The sequence below is a fragment of the Nothobranchius furzeri genome, chromosome 11 (genome assembly GCF_043380555.1).
Source record: "Nothobranchius furzeri strain GRZ-AD chromosome 11, NfurGRZ-RIMD1, whole genome shotgun sequence".
NCBI classification, from domain to species: domain Eukaryota; kingdom Metazoa; phylum Chordata; class Actinopteri; order Cyprinodontiformes; family Nothobranchiidae; genus Nothobranchius; species Nothobranchius furzeri.
This window is the reverse complement of record NC_091751.1, coordinates 38,137,833-38,156,027: the sequence shown is the minus strand read 5'-3', so window position 1 is coordinate 38,156,027 and position 18,195 is coordinate 38,137,833. Positions and strand designations below refer to the sequence as shown.

The 18,195-nt window shown below is 39.3% G+C and overlaps 2 protein-coding genes across 3 annotated transcripts; both read left to right on the top strand.

The window, feature by feature from the left end:
- The first annotated feature begins 343 nt into the window (after positions 1-343).
- Positions 344-12,287, top strand: LOC107383433 (cyclin-Y). The gene is made up of 11 exons (XM_015956037.3): positions 344-1,296; positions 6,738-6,812; positions 6,983-7,000; positions 7,171-7,205; positions 7,433-7,527; positions 7,627-7,662; positions 7,920-7,974; positions 9,041-9,160; positions 9,303-9,469; positions 10,804-10,966; positions 11,118-12,287. Exons 1-11 carry the CDS (start codon positions 1,143-1,145, stop codon positions 11,232-11,234), a joined length of 1,035 nt encoding a protein of 344 aa, XP_015811523.1. The 5' UTR covers positions 344-1,142; the 3' UTR covers positions 11,235-12,287.
- Positions 12,288-12,533: 246 nt separating this feature from the next.
- On the top strand, positions 12,534-17,754 carry LOC139073096 (uncharacterized). 2 transcript variants are annotated; one of them, XM_070556065.1, is made up of 5 exons: positions 12,534-12,942; positions 14,326-14,442; positions 14,525-14,680; positions 16,156-16,245; positions 17,026-17,754. In XM_070556065.1, exons 2-5 carry the CDS (start codon positions 14,407-14,409, stop codon positions 17,341-17,343), a joined length of 600 nt encoding a protein of 199 aa, XP_070412166.1. In that variant the 5' UTR covers positions 12,534-12,942; positions 14,326-14,406; the 3' UTR covers positions 17,344-17,754. The 2 variants fall into 2 exon arrangements, with proteins under 2 accessions (XP_070412166.1, XP_070412167.1); XM_070556066.1 differs by having other exon boundaries at positions 14,305-14,442.
- Positions 17,755-18,195: the final 441 nt, after the last annotated feature.

Sequence of the window (18,195 nt, the reverse complement as noted above, 5' to 3'; positions counted from 1 at the left end):
TAAAGTAAAAAAACAATAAAAAATAAACCTGAGATTTTAAACTATTTGTACCTCTGATCAGGTGGAAGCCTTGACTAACCCTACTCCATCTTCTTCAAGACAAGGCCAGCTGTTCTGCTACGGCAGCAGAAGAATTAATTGTCCATCCAGTAACCAGAGGGCTGAAGGTTCGAGCATCGCTCAGTCTTGACATTTCACCCTCCATGCCTGCTGCTGCTGTTGCTGCTGCTGGTGGTGGTTCTTTACTCCAGTGTTCAGCAGCCTTGCTTCCACTAGCGTGTCCAAGTGCAACTGTGGCTACAGTTCATGTGTGAATGTGTGTGCGTGATGAATGAGTGGCTGGTTGGTGTAAGGCGCCTTATGGCTTTGCAGAGAGGGTGTTATATACAGGCCATTTAACCATTTTATATCTGACATGTTTGATAAAAACAAACAAAAAAATCGTATGCTGGTTGAGTTTTTAAAATAACATTAAATTTTATTAAATTTGCCTCTCCTCATCTGCTGCAGCAGAAATGATTTATAACCAGCTTGTAAGAGGAAATAAATCAGTTAATTGTGACAAAGTAAAAAAAAGTCGCACTTGCTGTTTTCTGTGATTTGGGTAAATCCTGAGAAATAAGATTAATTTACTTTCTTTTTCATAAAAGATGGTGCAATGAAACAACAAAAAGCTGATAAGCTGATTTTGGGACCATTATTGTAAAGTGTTACCATTTTATGTGTAACATGCTATAACATGATACATCACAGACATGATTTGTGGAATATATTCTATGTCTATGTGATAAATGTGCAATTATTTTTTTTATTTTGAAAGCTTGTAAACGGAAGTACCGTAAAACAACGTGAGTGAGCGCACACAAAAACGCATATATATATATATATATATATATATGGTGCGCCGCTTCTCAAGATGAGGTGACCCTTTATTCACCCTACATCGGTTCCTAGCCTTCGGTTGTGTGTGTTTCTTCGTGGACACCAACGGTTTAATAATGTTTATAATTAATTTTAGTTTAATGATAGTGTAAGCATGATCTCCGTTAAGCTGCACCGACCGGCTGGGTTCAGCTCCGGTTTCAGTGCGTAAAGGATCGTTCAGACTGCCTCCACCTCCAGGTTTTCTTCAGTGGCCAGAGATGGGGAGCTTAACCTCCTGCTGCGCGTCTGACAGCCCCAGCCTCTGTAGAAATGCCCACTCCAGGCTGGACTCCTTCTATCAGGACTCGGAAGTGAGCAGGGAGGAGACGGGATGCAACCTGCAGCACATCAGCGATAGGGAGAACACTAATGGTAACGTTTTAATTCATTAATATTCAGCAGCATTTAGTCTGCAAACCCGAGAGGAAAACGAGGAATCTACTTTAGCTGTGGTTGGGAGGATGAGCGTGTTTTTTATATTATTTACATATAAATGATAATTTAACACAATTATATCAATGTATGGCTCACTGTAGGCAATGCTCCAAATGATGTTATATAAACTGCAGATTTTTAACAAGAAAGTTCTACAAAGACCGTAAAAATAGCAAAACTCATAATATTCCATGTTCATATTTTGGAATGACAAACGAACACAACCCTAAAACATAAGGGAATCAGATTTAAAACATTATCCAACATCTGCACCTGTGCCATCCTGCAGAGCGTCTCTGTTGATGCTCCTCCTCATCCTTCACGTTGGGGAACAGGGACAGATGTGTGCAGCTGCAGGAGCACAGAGATGTGTGGACTGAAGGTGCAGGAGACATCCAGATCCGGGGGGACAGCCTTTGTCTTCATCCTGTACATGAAAGAAACTATGCATGCCGCACAACCCCCATCATGCATGCTCATATGCATTACAATCAACCCATTCAACACTGAAAAGGGATTTCTAAATGGGTTGCTTTTTTTTCTGGCATCAGCCAGGTTTTAGGGATTTTTTTTTACAAACTGTACAAGCCCACTCCACTTTTACCAGTTTAAAATGAAATTTCAGAGAATTAAGTCTGAATATTTTTATATTTGCATAAATATCCATTTAGTATTTGATGTAAATGCTTCAGATTAGATGTAGTAGCTATGACAACAGCAGATCTGTGGTCTGTTTTGCTAATCGACTATTTCCCAAGCTATTATTTAATTTAGATCACGGTGTTAATTTATTTTATTTGAAGGATTTGTGTTGCTCCATCTTTTCCTGGTTTAGGGATCTTTGTGAAATCAGAAACCAGCATGTACGACCATAAATAAGAACTAACCAGATCAGCCGATGTCACAGCATGACTCCACCCATCTCTCCTGCACGTTTATACCCCATACAACGACCAACATGTGTTGTTTTCTTCCTGTTTGCTGTGGAATCCTTTAGACTGAACACCAGCTGGGGAAGCACTAATCCACCTGATTCACTAAACTGCAGCTTTTAAAACAAACGTAAACTATCACCATAAAGACCAGGAGGAGCATGTGCTCATGTTAGTGTTACGGTGAAACTTGAAGTCGGGGATGAGCTGACCGACCTCTCCATCTGCAGTTGACCAGTTTCTATTATCTGAGATCAGTCCAATTAAAGAATCAAATCTGGAGTCACAGACTAACATCTAGATCCACTGAATTAGATAAATATATAAATGTATATGAAAGAATACAAATATATAAATATTTTGGTGAAATAAATAGAAATGTAGCTATTTCAGGCAAATATTCAGTGCACCTGTTTTTAAGCACCTGCTTTGCAGCATCTGTGGCTTTTGCAGTCATGATCTCTACAAAATCTGCAGCTTTGTTCTCACGCAAACTTCTCATCATTTCATCATGTTAGGTAAAAGATCCAGAAGACAGCTGCTGCAGCAGCACTAGCAGCAGCGAGGTTTGAGGATGTCCTCTCATGTAGGAGATAGAGCTGCACACGACATCCTGATCATGAGGACAGTCTTTGTCTTCAGTGACGTGCCCCCTGCACACATCACATGCCCATATGCATTACAGGGAACCCATTCAATGCTGGAAACACCGACTCCATTCTGCATCCACAATGTCTTGGAATGCTGCTTTCACGGAGACATGAAGACCCTCTAGATGAGGATGGAGGCATGTCATGCAGAGAGGACGTCAGTCTCTGTGACTGAAAGTGAAGTGTATCTAATCCATTCACGCTGTTATGAATTCAGACACTAACATGGAGATTAGATGACTTCATTTGGAAATCAATGGAGTGAAAAAACTCCAAAGAGACCCCCAGAGAAGCAGCTGTGAGAAGATGGATGAGACCTCTGGGGAGAGACCTGTTTTTTATCTAGAGTACACCATCATCCAGAACATTTGGATTATAAACCCTGAGAATAATCTGCAGGACCTGAAAGGTTCAACTGAGCTCAGACCTGTTAGTCCCTCAGGGTTTTTTCAGCAAAAGAAAACGGTTTTTGAAAAAAAAACTTAAAGGACATTAAGTTTTAATTGAGGCAATAAGCCTCTCCCTGGGCTGCCACCTTACCGTAGTGGAGGGGTTTGAGTGTCTCAATGATCCTAGGAGCTATGTTGTCTGAGGCGTTCTGCCTCTGGTAGGGTCACCCATGGCAAACAGGTCCAAGATGAGGGATCAGACAAAGAGCAGCCTGAAGACCTCTTATGATGAATTATATAAATAGAAACCGTGTTCCCTCGCCCAGACGTGGGTCACTCCGCGAGTATGGGGTACCAGGCCCTCTGATACGGGCTGTTAGGTCCCTGTATGACCGGTGTCAGAGCTTGGTCCGCATTGCCGGCAGTAAGTCGGGCTCGTTCCCAGTGAGAGTTGTACTCCGCCAAGGCTGCCCTTTGTCACCGATTCTGTTCATAACCTTTATGGACAGGATTTCTAGGCGCAGCCAAGGTGTGGAGGGCATCCGTTTTGGTGGCCTGAGGATCAGGTCTCTGCTTTTTGCAGATGATGTGGTCCTGTTGGCTTCATCAGAACGTGATCTTCAGCTTTCGCTGGAGCGGTTTGCAGCCGAGTGTGAACCAGCTGGGATGAGAATCAGCTCCTCTAAATCTGAGACCATGGTCTTGATTCAGAAAAGGGTAGAATACCTTCTCCGGGTCAGGGATTAGGTTCTGCCCCAAGTGGAGGAGTTTAAGTATCTCGGGGTCTTGTTCACACGTGAGGGAAAACTGGAGCGTGAGATCGATAGGTGGATTGGTGCTGCATCTGCAGTGATGCGGGCGTTGTACCGGTCTGTCGTGGTGAAGAGAGAGCTGAGTCAGAAGGCGAAGCTCTCGATTTACCGGTCGATCTACGTTCCTACCCTCACCTATGGTCATGAGCTTTGGGTAGTGACCGAAAGAACGAGATTGCGGATACAAGCGGCCAAAATGAGTTTTCTCCAAAGAGTGGCTGGGCTCTCCCTTAGAGATAGGGCGAGAAGCTCGGTCATTTGGGAGAGGCTCGGAGTAGACCCGCTGCTCCTCCACATCGAGAGGAGCCAGTTGAGGTGGCTCGGGCATCTGGTTAGGTTGCCTCCTGGACGCCTCCCTGGTGAGGTTTTCCAGGCACGTCCAACCGGGAGGAGACCTAAAGGTAGACCCAGGACACATTGGAGGGACTATGTCTCTCACCTGGCCAGGGAAAGCCTTGGTATTCCCCCAGAGGAGCTGGCCCAAGTGGCTGGGGAGAGGGAAGTCTGGGCATCTCGTCTTAAGCTACTGCCCTCGCGACCCGATTCCGGATAAGAGGAAGAAAATGGATGGATGGAAGCTCGTTTTTTTAACTGAAAAGGTGTATAAAATGTATTGTTACTGGGCCCACATTTGGCAAGAAAACATATTCAGAAACGAAAAGCTACGATTCTTGCATTTGACTCACTTATTCATGTGACCTTTAACCTCTGCCTATTGAAAATCTGAGGATAGAAATAAAATAAATCTGATCCAGAAGAAAACAAAATACAAAACTTAGGGCTGACTGATGCTTCAGTCACAGTTTATTAAATAAATATGTCCAAACTACTTTCACTGTTGACATTAGTTCAGTTTGATTAATATAATCTAAATATCATCAGATTCTTATACATCTGAAACATATTGGTAATGTTATAACTCAACCAGATGGCTGAAATAAATCCTGTAAACTGAATTAATACAGTCAGAATCACATCCTGTCAGACCTACTGGTAAATTTAACCATGTTCTGGTGGAAGTTTTATTCATTTGCATGTTTTCTGTTTGACATGAAAATCTTTTAATACTAAATATCAATATTAATATAATAAAACATGGATGACAGAATTTATTGATAAGATTTCTTCAATAAAAATAATCTTAAATTGATAAAAAATATTTTGACAGGCAGTTTTTTATTTTTTAGATAGTGAAGATGCTGAAAGATGTTTTTGTTCAAATTGTCCTAGTTGAGTCTGGATCGACAACCATAGTGTGTTATTATATTCTATTATATAACATTTAAAAGGTGTTTCATTTGATGAAATAAGCAAATAAATAAATAATTTTTTTATAAATTTAAGATTATTTTCATTAGATAAATCGTATCAATAAATTCTGTCATTCATATTTTATTATATTAATATTTTGTATGAAAATATTTTCATGTGAAACAGAAAACACGCAAGTGAACAACATTTCCACCAGAACTTGGTTACATGTACCAGTAGGGGGCGTCTGACAGACATGGAAAAATAAAACTGAATAATTTCAAAATAAATGCAGCAGAAATGTCCAGTTTACAGATCTCAATGTTTCCAATATTAAAGATGAAAGAGAAGCTAAATGAACCCGACAGGAACCACAACAGCGCTCTAACTAGTTTTGGAGCAGGTAGAACTTGTTGTTGTTTGATTATTTAAGAGCAGGAAATCGGACAGGTAGGCTTTCCCAGGTGTTGGTTAGCTCTGCTCCTCTGGTTTCACTTTACTTCAGCCTATCACTCGTCTTTGTTTAAGTTTACCTGAGATGTGGAGGAATATCACCTGTCGGCACTTGACACCAGCTGCTCTGAACTCTCCTCAGACCCAGTTATCCAGAAACAACACTGATCACAAAGCAGTGGAGCCAAGCAAAGCTGGGTTTTAGAAATATGTAAACGTAAATATGCCCGTTAAAGCAGTGCTTGTGGATAAAAGTAAGAATATTTCATTATGCCAACCTGGTGATTTAGTGTTAGCATTAGCAATGTATGTCATTTTTGTCTTCAAATGATAACAAAAACAATGCATTTGACAAATAACACTTATTTAGTCTCATTTTACTTACTCGTGCACATGTAGCGTGCATTTCTGCTGCTTCAGAAGGTAAAAATCCCGTCTGATCAGTGATGAGGGCAGGTAAAGAAGTCAGAGGCATGCTGGTATGATGCACGTCATCAAAGTGCTTTTAGTTTTTCAAAATGACTTCACACCGACCTGAGTCGTGGTTTTTGTTTATCTGTTTAAAGGAAGCGTTTGTTGCAATCCTGAAATCCAAACAAGAGTGTTTAGTTCATGTCTTCAGGCAAAAGCAGGTTTCTTCGATCATTCTTAAAAAATATATTTTAAAATAATTATTAAAACAAGATGTTTTGTTAAGTTGATCGCATTTTGGACTTAGAACAAAAGTCAATCTCCATATTTTCTTCAAATGAATACTGCAAATGTGGCTAAATTAATGATTTGTTAGATCAGTGATGTTTTGTTTTTGTTCATGCATTCATCTAAGTGGCGTACAATCTGCAATACTTTAATAATAACGTGTAAATCCCCTTTTCTGCTTTGTTTTTACAGAGTACAACCTGGAGTATAATCCATCAGATCATCCACGAGCCAGCACCATTTTCCTTATTAAATCTCTAAATGAGGGTGAGCATCTTTGCTCTTTAATTTTTTGTGTTTAACTAAAAACAACAACATCCCCCCCCCCCCCCCCCCCACACACACACACCCCACCCCTGGAAATGTAATAAAATGACTGTAATCATGTTCTCGTGTATTTAAAAGTAATATTTAATTTGTTGCTTCCCATTTTTCAGAGATGCATTTCAGAAATGGTGAGTAGTCCGAGTTTATCCCCCTCTGGTGGACAAATTGCAAAACTGCTTTTCAATTCTGTCTGGTTATAAACTTTGTGGATTTTAAAAATTTTGTACTAAACACATTTAGCATTAAAATCTGTATCATTGTGCAGGTTTTTTGGAAAACTTGTCTTTTATTTTTACAGGAGGAGAAAAACAAAAGAGCCTCCTCATTAATAATGTGAGTTGAGCCTTTTTTATTTGTTAATAATCAAAACTTGTCTTCCATAAATATAAACATTGATTATTTTAAATTGACTGAAGTTTGAATGTAGAAGCTGTAAATAAATTGCATTTCATTTATTCTCTCCCTCTGTGCTCTGACAACCTGTGTGTGTGTGTGTGTGTGTGTGTGTGTGTGTGTGTGTGTGTGTGTGTGTGTGTGTGTGTGTGTGTGTGTGTGTGCAGCACGTCACATTGAGAAGAAAATACAGTTCTTGCTCAACCATCTTCCTAGACAACAATACAGTCAGCCATCCACATCTGAAGTCCACCATCAAATGGTCGGGACATGAAATCAGATCATAAATCACCGCAACCCAAAAAAAGTTTACATTTCATGTTTTTGTTTAGAATTTTATTTTCATATTTTGTCTTCACAGTGTTGCTCTGGCAATTTACTACCACATCAAAAACAGGTGAGAAAACTGGAATACCGTGAACTATGTTGCAGCACCAAGTTTGCATAAAGAAATCCAGGACATGTACAAATTCTGGAAGCATGCACTCATGTATTAATGCACTAATTATTAGCAGATACCACATTCTGGATTAGGAGTGCCGCAATGAAAGAGAATTTGCAAAAGTGAAATTTCCTCCAAAACGCGTGGAGCGTCTCATGCAAGTATTTCATGGTTTTCATGGATTCTTTGTTTTTGTTTAATTTTAACTGCAGGAGCGCAAATGGACTGCTACTGGATATTTTTGATGAAAAGCTCCATCCTATCTCAGTGAGACTTCTCTTTATTGTTGTTTTTGTTGTTGTTGTAGTTATTGATCATATCCTGCACTTGCCTTTGCTTTGAGAACTACTTGCATTTATGGTTATTTGTTTCTCCAATTGTGCTTGACTTTGGTCGTGTGTCTTTGTTTTTCTGCTCTCAGAAAAGGAAAATGAATTTTCCCTCTCTTCAGACCTTCTCCTATCTCAGTTTTGCTTCCCTTATGCATTTGAGATAGAAACAAACCTTCCTGAGGATATGAAAACGTTCTGGAGCATAAGCGTCACATCTAGGAATTAAAATTAAAGTGTTGGAAACAAAATTAGAAAACGCATAACGTTAACATTTTAAGAATAAAGCCAAACTGATATTTGAAGAATAAAGTCATTAATTACATATTTTATGTATACGAGAAGCTATCTTGGGCCCAATACCCGCACTTCCACACTTTTGTTTTATTGAAAGATGTTTAAAAGTAGCACAGCAACCAGCATCCCGGCATGCGTTGCAGTCGATAACGTAATGCTCCCCATCTCAATGCAGCACTTATTTGCACACTTGTGTACCTCGCACTGGAAGCCCTACAGTGCACTTCCTCCAAGTGCACTTCAGAGTACCGCAGTGTTGGGATTGGGCCTTGGAGCTCTTTCTGTAGCAGGAACATCAACTTCATTTAGTCCTTCAAAATAAGAGTCTATACACATATACTTCAACAGATCTGATGCTGTGCATGTTTGAGACTCTTATTTTGAACGATAAAAATAAGATCTGCAGCATCTGTTATGATGGATGTAGCATAAAGCTAGCCTCAACCCGCACTATAAAACACACCTAGAACCCTTGGATAGAATAATAATAAACATAATAAATGTTCACAGGATCAAAAGTTTTTGCCACTTCAACTTGTTTCTGAATATTTTCCTTTATTTTCGACACATCCTAATTTTCTTTTTCTTCACGTGGCACAGAGTCCTCCACTTTAGGAGATGGAGACTGATATTATAAGACGCTAAAACTGTTCACAAATGCGTGCTTCTCTGGAACATGAAATAAGCGGCTAAACTCCTTGTTTCAGAAATCTAAGGTCCCGCTGGACTACAACCACCACGACCCGGAGCTGAAGCAGATCTACCGCTTCATCGCAACTCTGTTTAGTGCTGCTCAGCTGACGGCGGAATGTGCCATCGTCACTCTGGTGGGATTTATCATCTCTAGACCACAATATTCCACCTTAGAGGGAAAACAAGTGTTTTTCCTCACTCTCCAGTGGGTCAGTCGGATCCATTAAGGCCTGCATTGCTGTTTTTGACCCGTTTTATTGTATTGCTGATGCCCAGGTGTACTTGGAGAGACTGCTGACGTATGCAGAGATGGATATCTGTCCTGGGAACTGGAAGAGGATAGTCCTGGGTGCCGTCCTGCTGGCCTCTAAAGTCTGGGACGACCAGGCCGTCTGGAACGCCGACTACTGCCAGATCCTCAAAGACACCACGGTGAAGGACATGTGAGTGTGTTGTATCTGTAGATTATGGGCTGGACCAAGTAGATCATACAGCCTACAGAGAGGATTAAACTGTTGAGAACTTCCTTTATTGTTTTAATTCTGAAGATGCATCATCTCTCTGAAGTAACCGATAAATATCCAATCCAATCCAGTTTTATTTATAAAGCACTTAAAAAGACCCAGCACAGGAACAAAGTGCTGTACAGAAAATACATTAAAACAATTGACTAAACAGAAAACAGCAAAGATAAATAAATAAATAAAACACATGATACATAAAATTTAAATAGCCCTATATTAAATGGCCTGTATTTGATATAGCACCTTCTAGAGTCCTGGAACCCCCCAAGGCGCTTTACAACACAATCAGTCATTCACCCATTTACACACACATTCATACACTGGTGGGGATGAGCTACGATGTAGCCACAGCTGCCCTGGGGCGCACTGACAGAGGCGAGGCTGCCGAGCACTGGCGCCACCAGTCCCTCCGACCACCACCAGCAGGCAACGTGGGTTAAGTGTCTTGCCCAAGGACACAATGACAGCAACAGACTGAGCGGGGCTCGAACCTGCAACCTTCCGATTACGGGGCGAGCACTTAACTCCTGTGCCACCGTCGCAAATAAAAACTTGATAAAACTTGATAAAACCGCATTGAATCACCTAAAACAGCTAAAATAAAATAAAAAATAGAAACCAACATCTCACAAGGTATTAAAAGCCAGGGTAAAGAGGTGGGTTTTCAGGAGTGCCTTAAAAACAGATAAGGAACTGGCCTGTCTTATCTCTAATGGAAGTTCGTTCCACAGTTTTGGAGCTGCTACAGCAAAAGCGCGATGTCCTCTAAATTTACGCTCAGTCCTGGGTACAATCAGGAGCAGCTGATCAGCAGACCTGAGAGAGCGGGAGGGAGTGTAAGGCTGTATCAGGTCAGAGAGATAAGAGGGGGCGAGGCCATGAAGACCTTTGAAAGCAAATAAAAGGATTTTAAAATGAATCCTAAAAGAAATGGGCAGCCAGTGAAGTGAAGCTAAAACAGGGGAAATGTGCTCAAACTTTCGAGTGCCAGTTAAAAGACGAGCTGCGGCATTTTGCACCCTCTGTAGGTGACTAATACATGATGCACTGAGTCCAATGTAGAGTGCGTTACAGTAATCCAGCCGAGTGGTTACAAAGGCGTGGATTACTGTCTCAAAGTGCTGCCGTGAAAGAATTGGCTTTATTTTTGCCAGCTGCCTGAGGTGAAAGAAGCCAGATTTTACCACCGCCTTAATCTGATGTTCAATAAAATAATCTGATAAAACATTAAAAAACTGGAATTCTCTCACCAGAAATGAATTAGAGCGACAGTTCCTGGAGCTGCTGGAGTTCAACACCAACGTGCCATCCAGCGTTTATGCCAAGTATTACTTTGACCTTCGGTCGCTGTCGGAGGCCAACAACCTGCGGTTCCCCCTGGAGCCTCTCAGCAGGGAAAAGGCTCAAAAGCTGGAGGTGAGAAGCTCCCTGGGCTCTTCTTGGTCCCTTAGAATAAATCTGATGATTCTCTTGTAGCGGCATCGGTGATGGCTCCATGAGAATCTGACGTGGTTTTACATTTTTAATAAAATCTGATTATAAAACTGGTTTTTGCTCCTGTCCTCAGGCTATTTCCAGGCTCTGTGACGACGGCTACAGAGACGTCCGGAGAGCAGCCAGGAAGCGATCAGCCAGCGTGGACCACCTGTACCAGAGTCGCTGGGTCCCCGCCATCCTCTCCTAACCATCGGTCAGACCCAGACGAGGGTTTGGTTGGAGGAACATCTCCAGTTCAGCCCGATGCCTTCAGAGCCTCGGTTCTTCTGACTGGAAGCAAATCAGAGGATAAAGTTATAATCTGACCTGTGGAGACACAGGAGGATGTCCTGGAGAAGACAGCCTAGAGACTTTTGGACTGTTTGTCTGGACTCAAGTGCGTCTGACTAAATTATTGATGACATCACCGTAGCACTGAACTTTTTAATAGTTATTTATTTCATAATGAAAGTGTTGATCAGGTCTTCTCTTTACGGTATTTTGTATTGCACCGTTTAACCCTCAGGTATCTCAAGCAGGTAAAAATGCTCCTTATCTTAATTCCAGCAAAGATGGAAACTTTAATTTGAAGGATCAAACTTTCAGCACGTGCCAGACAGGACTGTTGCATTGCACTTATGGGGTGGTTAAACAAAACCAATAGAAAACATTTAATTCAAAGTGTTTTTATTTTATTTGACCTCAGTGGTGTCGGATTAACCCCCACAGAACCTTTTCAGGATCACGTGTTTCATCAAATTCAGCTGCAGGAAGAAGAATAAACCCATCAGGCCGATGAGTGCATAAAACCTCACATTCCTCCTGCAGGAAAAATAAACTGCAAAAAGTAGAAGAGAAAAGCTTTTATTCTTATTTCAAAGCAAAAACACCCTGAAAAAAAGACACGATAAGACTTGCTTACAATTTTATATACTTAGAATAAAAGATGCATTTAGTTTTCTAAACGCTTTTTCAAGAATCCTGAATAAAGATGTTACCATGATGATTTTAAGTCACTGGTCTGCGACCAACGAGGATCAAAGCCACGTATCTTCCATGACTTTGCTTCAGAAAAGAAAAAGAAAACTTTTATAACTTCAGAGTTTAAAATCTTTTATTTATTGTTGGAAAAAACTTTCATACTTTTCTTATTTATCTGTTTATTAAGCTATTTATGTATATTTTATTAATTTAGTGAATAATTTGTGGTAAACTATTGATGTTTCAATTTGTGATTTTAATAAAGATACTTTTTAATTAATTCTGTGCTTTTTACCAACTGATTTGATTGTTTAGCTCCTGAGATGCAAAGTTAGCTTCTTAAACCTTTATGTTTATTTTATCCTTCAGGGAAACTTAGGTCTATTTATTTTTTTTTACTGTTTAACTTTAGAAAGAATTTTAAATTTATTTTCTTATTTGAAACAAAGCTTTTTGCATAAATGTGAAATAAAGAAATTTCAAGTAAAACTTTCAGGAGTTTAATACACTGAAATAAATGATTTTTTGGCCCTGTAATTATTATTTCAACTATCTATATAAATTCTACTAAATAATATGAGTTCACTGTTTTTACTTTAAAATAGCTATTTTTCATGTAGTGCATTACTTGGTGATTGTTTGTAATTATGTTTCCTCATTTTTGTATGTAAATGGAATCCTTCAATCCAAGTAATATTCACTTAATCAGTTTGTTGGCTTACTCAGTTGATATTTCTAAGTAAAATGTAATAGAGAGACATCATTGAACCCTACAACCTTCTGTATTCGGAGCATGACGTCAAAGCCCCTCCCCCACTCTTCAGAGGCCTTCATCGTCGTAAGACAGTAACTGTTCTTCCTCATGCCACGTTTCATATGTGTTGGGGAATTCATTGAGTGAGACGTGAAAGAACTAGCACATTGGAGCCAAGACGGTAAGTTTTAAGTTAATGAAACTATACGTCCTCGTTGGCTCACTGACTTCTCACTGAAAGCAGCAGCAGCTGCGGTAGCAAATGGTACTTTTTCCTGCTAGCTAGCTAGCTAGCTAAGCTAACTAACTTGGCTGACACGTGTCCTTTTCGCCTGGAAAGGCCCCATTAATTAAAGTTCGCGTTTTATCAAAGCCAGACTTGGTAAAGATTATACTTGCTGGAGTGAGTGCATTTAATAATTATAAACGCATTTTACAGAAAAAGTTGCAAGCTGCCGGTGCACTGGTGTCTGTTAACTTTGCGCCACCCATTACATTTCACTGAAGTTGGAAGTTATTTGACTTGTTCTGTTGTTGAAACTGTTCCAATGGACTTGAGTTTAACACAATAAAATGACCACGGTCTAATTTCATATCATTGCTGCAGTTTTACACCACTGTAATAACCATTAATTTGAATAAATAAAAAACTGCTCTCCACAGCTCCATTTTATTCATGTTATAGTCAGAAACATACGCTGTGTCTGCATCCTTCGAAGGACCCAGCCCACGTCGGCCGAGTAGACCAGATGTTAACGGCTGTGAATTTGGACAGGCCTAGCCTTCATGAATTCCCGCCACTCCCTCAGCGAACGTTCCATCGCCTAGCAACAGTGGACCCGCTGAGCAGAAGGGAGAAGGAACTTCAAATGATGGAGCTCGAAGTTTTTAGATTTTTAATCATTTCCTTGACTGCTGGAGAGCTAATTCAGAGAAAATACTTTAGACAAGCTGAGCCTGAGCAAAGATGTGATAATAGTTTTTAATACTTTCTAAGGGTCTTCATTTGACCAAAACCGATTTATCACCTTTTAAGACGTTTCAAGACCCAGCGGATACCCTCTAGTAAACAATTCTCATTTGTAAACAAAAATAAAATCCAAGATTTTAATACAGAACTGATTTTATTTAGATATTTCTTTTATATGTACATGTTTAATCTTTCTTAACCATTTTTTCTAGCAAGCCTGTCAAAGTTCTTCCTTCTCTCCTGTGCCCTCTGCTGCTCTGCCTCCCTCTGCAGCCTCATGTCCTCCCTGATCAGCTCCAGGAGCTGTTCATCGCTGTCACCTTCCCCTGGATGCCCATTTTCTCCAGAATAGTCTTAACATGTAAGAAAAAAAAACCAGGAAGAGAAAAGAGGAAAACGGCTTATTCCTTTCATATTTTCGCAGAAAAAACTAAACTCAAACGAGTTATTTAAAATATGAGATGTTATTGTACCTCCATGTCACAGCCGCCAAACACTTTGTTCCAGTGAACATGTGGTCCATCTCTGCCCTAAGCTTAATAAGTCCCTGGTTTTCTCATTTGTTCCTAAAAGACAAACTTCTATTAAAATCAGGGGGAAAACGTAGCGGGAGAAGTACGACCGAGCGGCCGAAGAACTGAGGTTGTCAAGGATTGTCCTGCAATCAAAGACCTCATGGAGAGATGGCCTTCTCTGTTCAGTGAAAATCAGGTAAATCCAGTTATTGTTCATGCAGTGTGAGATCTCATGAGTCATCATAAACATGATTTTGTGTTTTTATTTCTCATTTCAGATCAAAGAAGAGTTTAAAAGACTGACCACGGTGCATCTGGAGCAAACCTTTTTGTCCAGTTTGGACAGGTTTACTCCAAAACTCCTGGCAATGTTTCAGAAGAAGGGCGGGACTGCAGGGACCAAAATAAGACCAATGCTGGACTCACTGAATGAGGTAACCTTTCTAATTATTTTAATTACACAATTTAATGATGATGATATATGCACTGTAAATATACTAGGGCTGCAACTAATGACTATTTTAATAGTCGTCGACCAGTCACCGACTATTGAAATTATTAGTCGACTATCGGATAATTATTAATTTTTTTCTTAAATTTAGCATGCTTTCATTATGTGAAAAATGATAACACAACAAAGATGGGTACTTCAATGGAAAATGCATATGTTACTGAACTTTGCTGCTGATAGGCCAATTCATTTTAAACGTAAATAAAAATACCAATTAGGCACAGTGCTCAGCTAGTATAGACATAATGCATAAATAAAATTAAAATACTTTTTTCAGGCATAGTCAGGCATAACATTAAATCTCTCTTTTTTTTAAAAAGCAAAAATATGTTTAAAAATATGTACCTCCAACACTAAACGTGTTGGCTTTCTTGTTATTTAAATCTTACCGAGGTGAGTCAGACTGTTTCATTCCAACTGTCCAACGTGCTTTCTCGTTAAGTGTTCATGCATCACCGAGGTGCTGCCGTGATACGCAAGGACTGCTTTGCAAATAATGCAGGTAATATTCACCCATTTTCTGGGGGAACCCTGATGTATGTATGTTACATATGTTATAGGGCTGCAACGATTCGTCGACGTTGTCAGCAAATATCGACAATAGAAATTGTCGACAATTAATTTCATTGTCGACGTTGTCGTCAGACATGTTTTTTCCGACCGAGTGAGGCATCTCACTTCATTACAATCTCTGCCCAGAGTGGCACATGCGCAATAGCATCTCTGCTGAGCATCAACTAACAGAAATGGCGGCGTCCAACATAGCAGCTACTAGTACCAAAACATCTAAAAGGTGAGAGCGTTCTAGCCTCGGTTCGGCGAATAAAAAGTTTACCTGCATTATTTGCAAAGCAGGCCTCGCCTATCACGGCAGCACCTTGGTGATGCATGAACACTTAATGAGAAAGCACGAAGGACAGTTGAATGAAACAGAGTCTGACTCGCCTCGGTAAGATTTAAATAGCAGGAAAGCCAACACGTTTTGTTTTGGATGTTAAGTTTTTTAAATGTATTTTCGCTTTAAGATAAGAGATTTAATGTTATGCCCGACTGTGCCTGACAAAAGTATTTTAATTTTATTTATGCATTTATGTCTATACTGACTGAGCACTGTGCCTAATTTTTATTTACTTTTAGTATGAATTGGCCTTTCAGCAGCAAAGTTCAATAAAATATGCATTTTCCATTGAAGTACCCATCTTTCTTGTGTTTATTTTCATTTTTCATATAATTAAAGCAATCTCATGCTAAATTCAAGAAAACTTTCATAATATCCGATTAGTCGACTAATCTTTTCAATAGTCTGTGACTAGTCGACTATTAAAATAGTCTTTAGTTGCAGCCCTATTATGTTATGTTATGTATTTTCTGCAATAAATTGTCTTTTGTGTTCAATAGCATCATGTTGATGGCAGAAGGGACATCATCATTAGTTGCTTAGTTGAGTATCTTGGAGAGAGTGGAGAGGAGCTGATCAAAGACTATAAGGTACCTGATGATATATCATTATAATGAACATGTATAGATACTTTATCATACATTCCTACCAACCTGTAACTCTACTTTCCCCCCAAAATGCACCAGACTGATGCGTTTAAATATAAAATGTCCAATAATTTTTTTCTGGGGGGGCATGTCCCTGGACCCCCCTAGAGTACTTTAATACTTATCATCTTTTTTACCTCAGAGAAATCTCAACACCCACACTTTTAAACACTGTGTATGTGAACGGGTCATTCCAAATTTTTCAGAAACAAGAATACTGACCGTAAAACCAATCAAAACCCCAATAGTGACTGCATGTAAACAATGTGTGCACACACCCCTCCCGGGCGATAATTTTCAGTCAGATGAGAATTTTTTGCTTCGATCCCTGCTCAAGACGCATATTTTTCATATCAGGCTTTTAACTGATGCTTTTACCCTCAAATCTCATGAGAATTCATCTTGCAGCGCAATGTTACCAGCCTGAGAGGCTGGAGTGCTCTGCACCTCTGTGCCCTGACCATGGTGGTCACTGTAGCAGTGCTCATTGTGGTCGTGGGTGTTGATTCCTCTCAGTCTTGATGGCCCAAAAAAGTGTTTTTCTTTGGGATTTCAGGGTCAGACCTGTGAAGCACATAGTGTAACTTTGCATTTAAAAAGTGCCATGTGAATATTATTTGATATGAGTATACCTCTTTTATTTTAATATTTTTTTTCTTAACTGCTTCTTTTACTTGGAATCTGTTGCTAGTTATTCATAATTGTGGCTTTTTTTCCCCTCAGGATGTCAACCAAGAAGCGGCGAAAGAGGACTGCAATGATCACTTGATGAAGGTTGCTGTTATCCATCCCAGTGTGGCACAGGACAACCAAGATCCAGTGTACGTGTGTGTCATTATTGAGGGACTCGAGGTTTTGCAGGACTGCAAAACTGTGACAAACGCTTGCCTCCTCCTCATGGGAGTCATCTATGCTGTCAATTTAAGTTATCCACAGAAACTGAAATATACTTTTGAAGCATTTCAGAAGCTTTTCCTTGAGCTTGACAGCCTGAGAATGTCAGCAAAGGTCCAGTCTCTGCACAAAAAACTTCTACAGTGAGTGGTCAAGTGTTAATTGTGCTTTTGTTCAGCACAAATAATGTTTACGTTTGTCAGTGATTTCACATGTTGGCCAGTTTTATAAGCTCTTACTGTTATGGTCATCCTATTAGCAAAGGTGCAGTCTCCATGAGAAACTTTGTGAGTTTTATTGCATTTGTATTTGTGCTTTTGTCCAGCACAAACAATTTGTTGTCATTTTATGTCAGTTATCTGACAGTTATTTCAAGTGTTGCTTTTTGAAATTCTAAACTGCGGTTTATATCAATCTCTACCTTTATGCAGTTTTTTACACATTGATCACTGCACTGTATTGAAATTTAAGAAGGTTTATGGGCATGCATGTGCAATGTTATATAGATATTTTTAATATCTACACTTTCTAACATTAAATAAAAATGTCATTCAAATATCCCTTGTGTGCAAATTTTTGTTTTGGGGAAATATTTATTTAATAGAATAGTAAAAAAATTTACTTCAATTTATATTAACAAATACATTATTAATACATATTACTTTATAATTTCATAGAATATAACAAAGAAAAGTGGAGTAAAAAACACAAAGAAACATCAGCAACTTTTACTTGGGTTTTGTAATTACAAGCAATGGTAAGGTGAGTAAAAATTACAAACTGTATGTAAGTATGGCTTGTAACATTTACTTAGGTCTTTTTCATAAAAAATACTTGGTTCTAGAAAGTATATATTACTTAAAAATAGCCTGAGTAAAATTTACAAGCATTTTATGTGTGTAAATACTGTCCTTACTTTTTTTAAGTAAATGCCACTCCAAATTTATTTCAGTGTACTTGACTTAGCCTCAGTTTCATATTAAACACTTTATCTTTAGT

Coding starts and splice junctions, on each gene's coding strand:
- LOC107383433 (XM_015956037.3), top strand. CDS start 1,143: ATGGGGAGCTTAACCTCCTGCTGCGCGTCTGACAGCCCCAGCCTCTGT. Junction 7,206..7,432: donor AGAGCCTCCTCATTAATAAT/GTGAGTTGAGCC, acceptor GTGTGTGTGCAG/CACGTCACATTGAGAAGAAA. Junction 7,663..7,919: donor TACTACCACATCAAAAACAG/GTGAGAAAACTG, acceptor TTTTAACTGCAG/GAGCGCAAATGGACTGCTAC.
- LOC139073096 (XM_070556065.1), top strand. CDS start 14,407: ATGGAGAGATGGCCTTCTCTGTTCAGTGAAAATCAG. Junction 14,681..16,155: donor TGCTGGACTCACTGAATGAG/GTAACCTTTCTA, acceptor TGTGTTCAATAG/CATCATGTTGATGGCAGAAG. Junction 16,246..17,025: donor AGCTGATCAAAGACTATAAG/GTACCTGATGAT, acceptor TTTTCCCCTCAG/GATGTCAACCAAGAAGCGGC.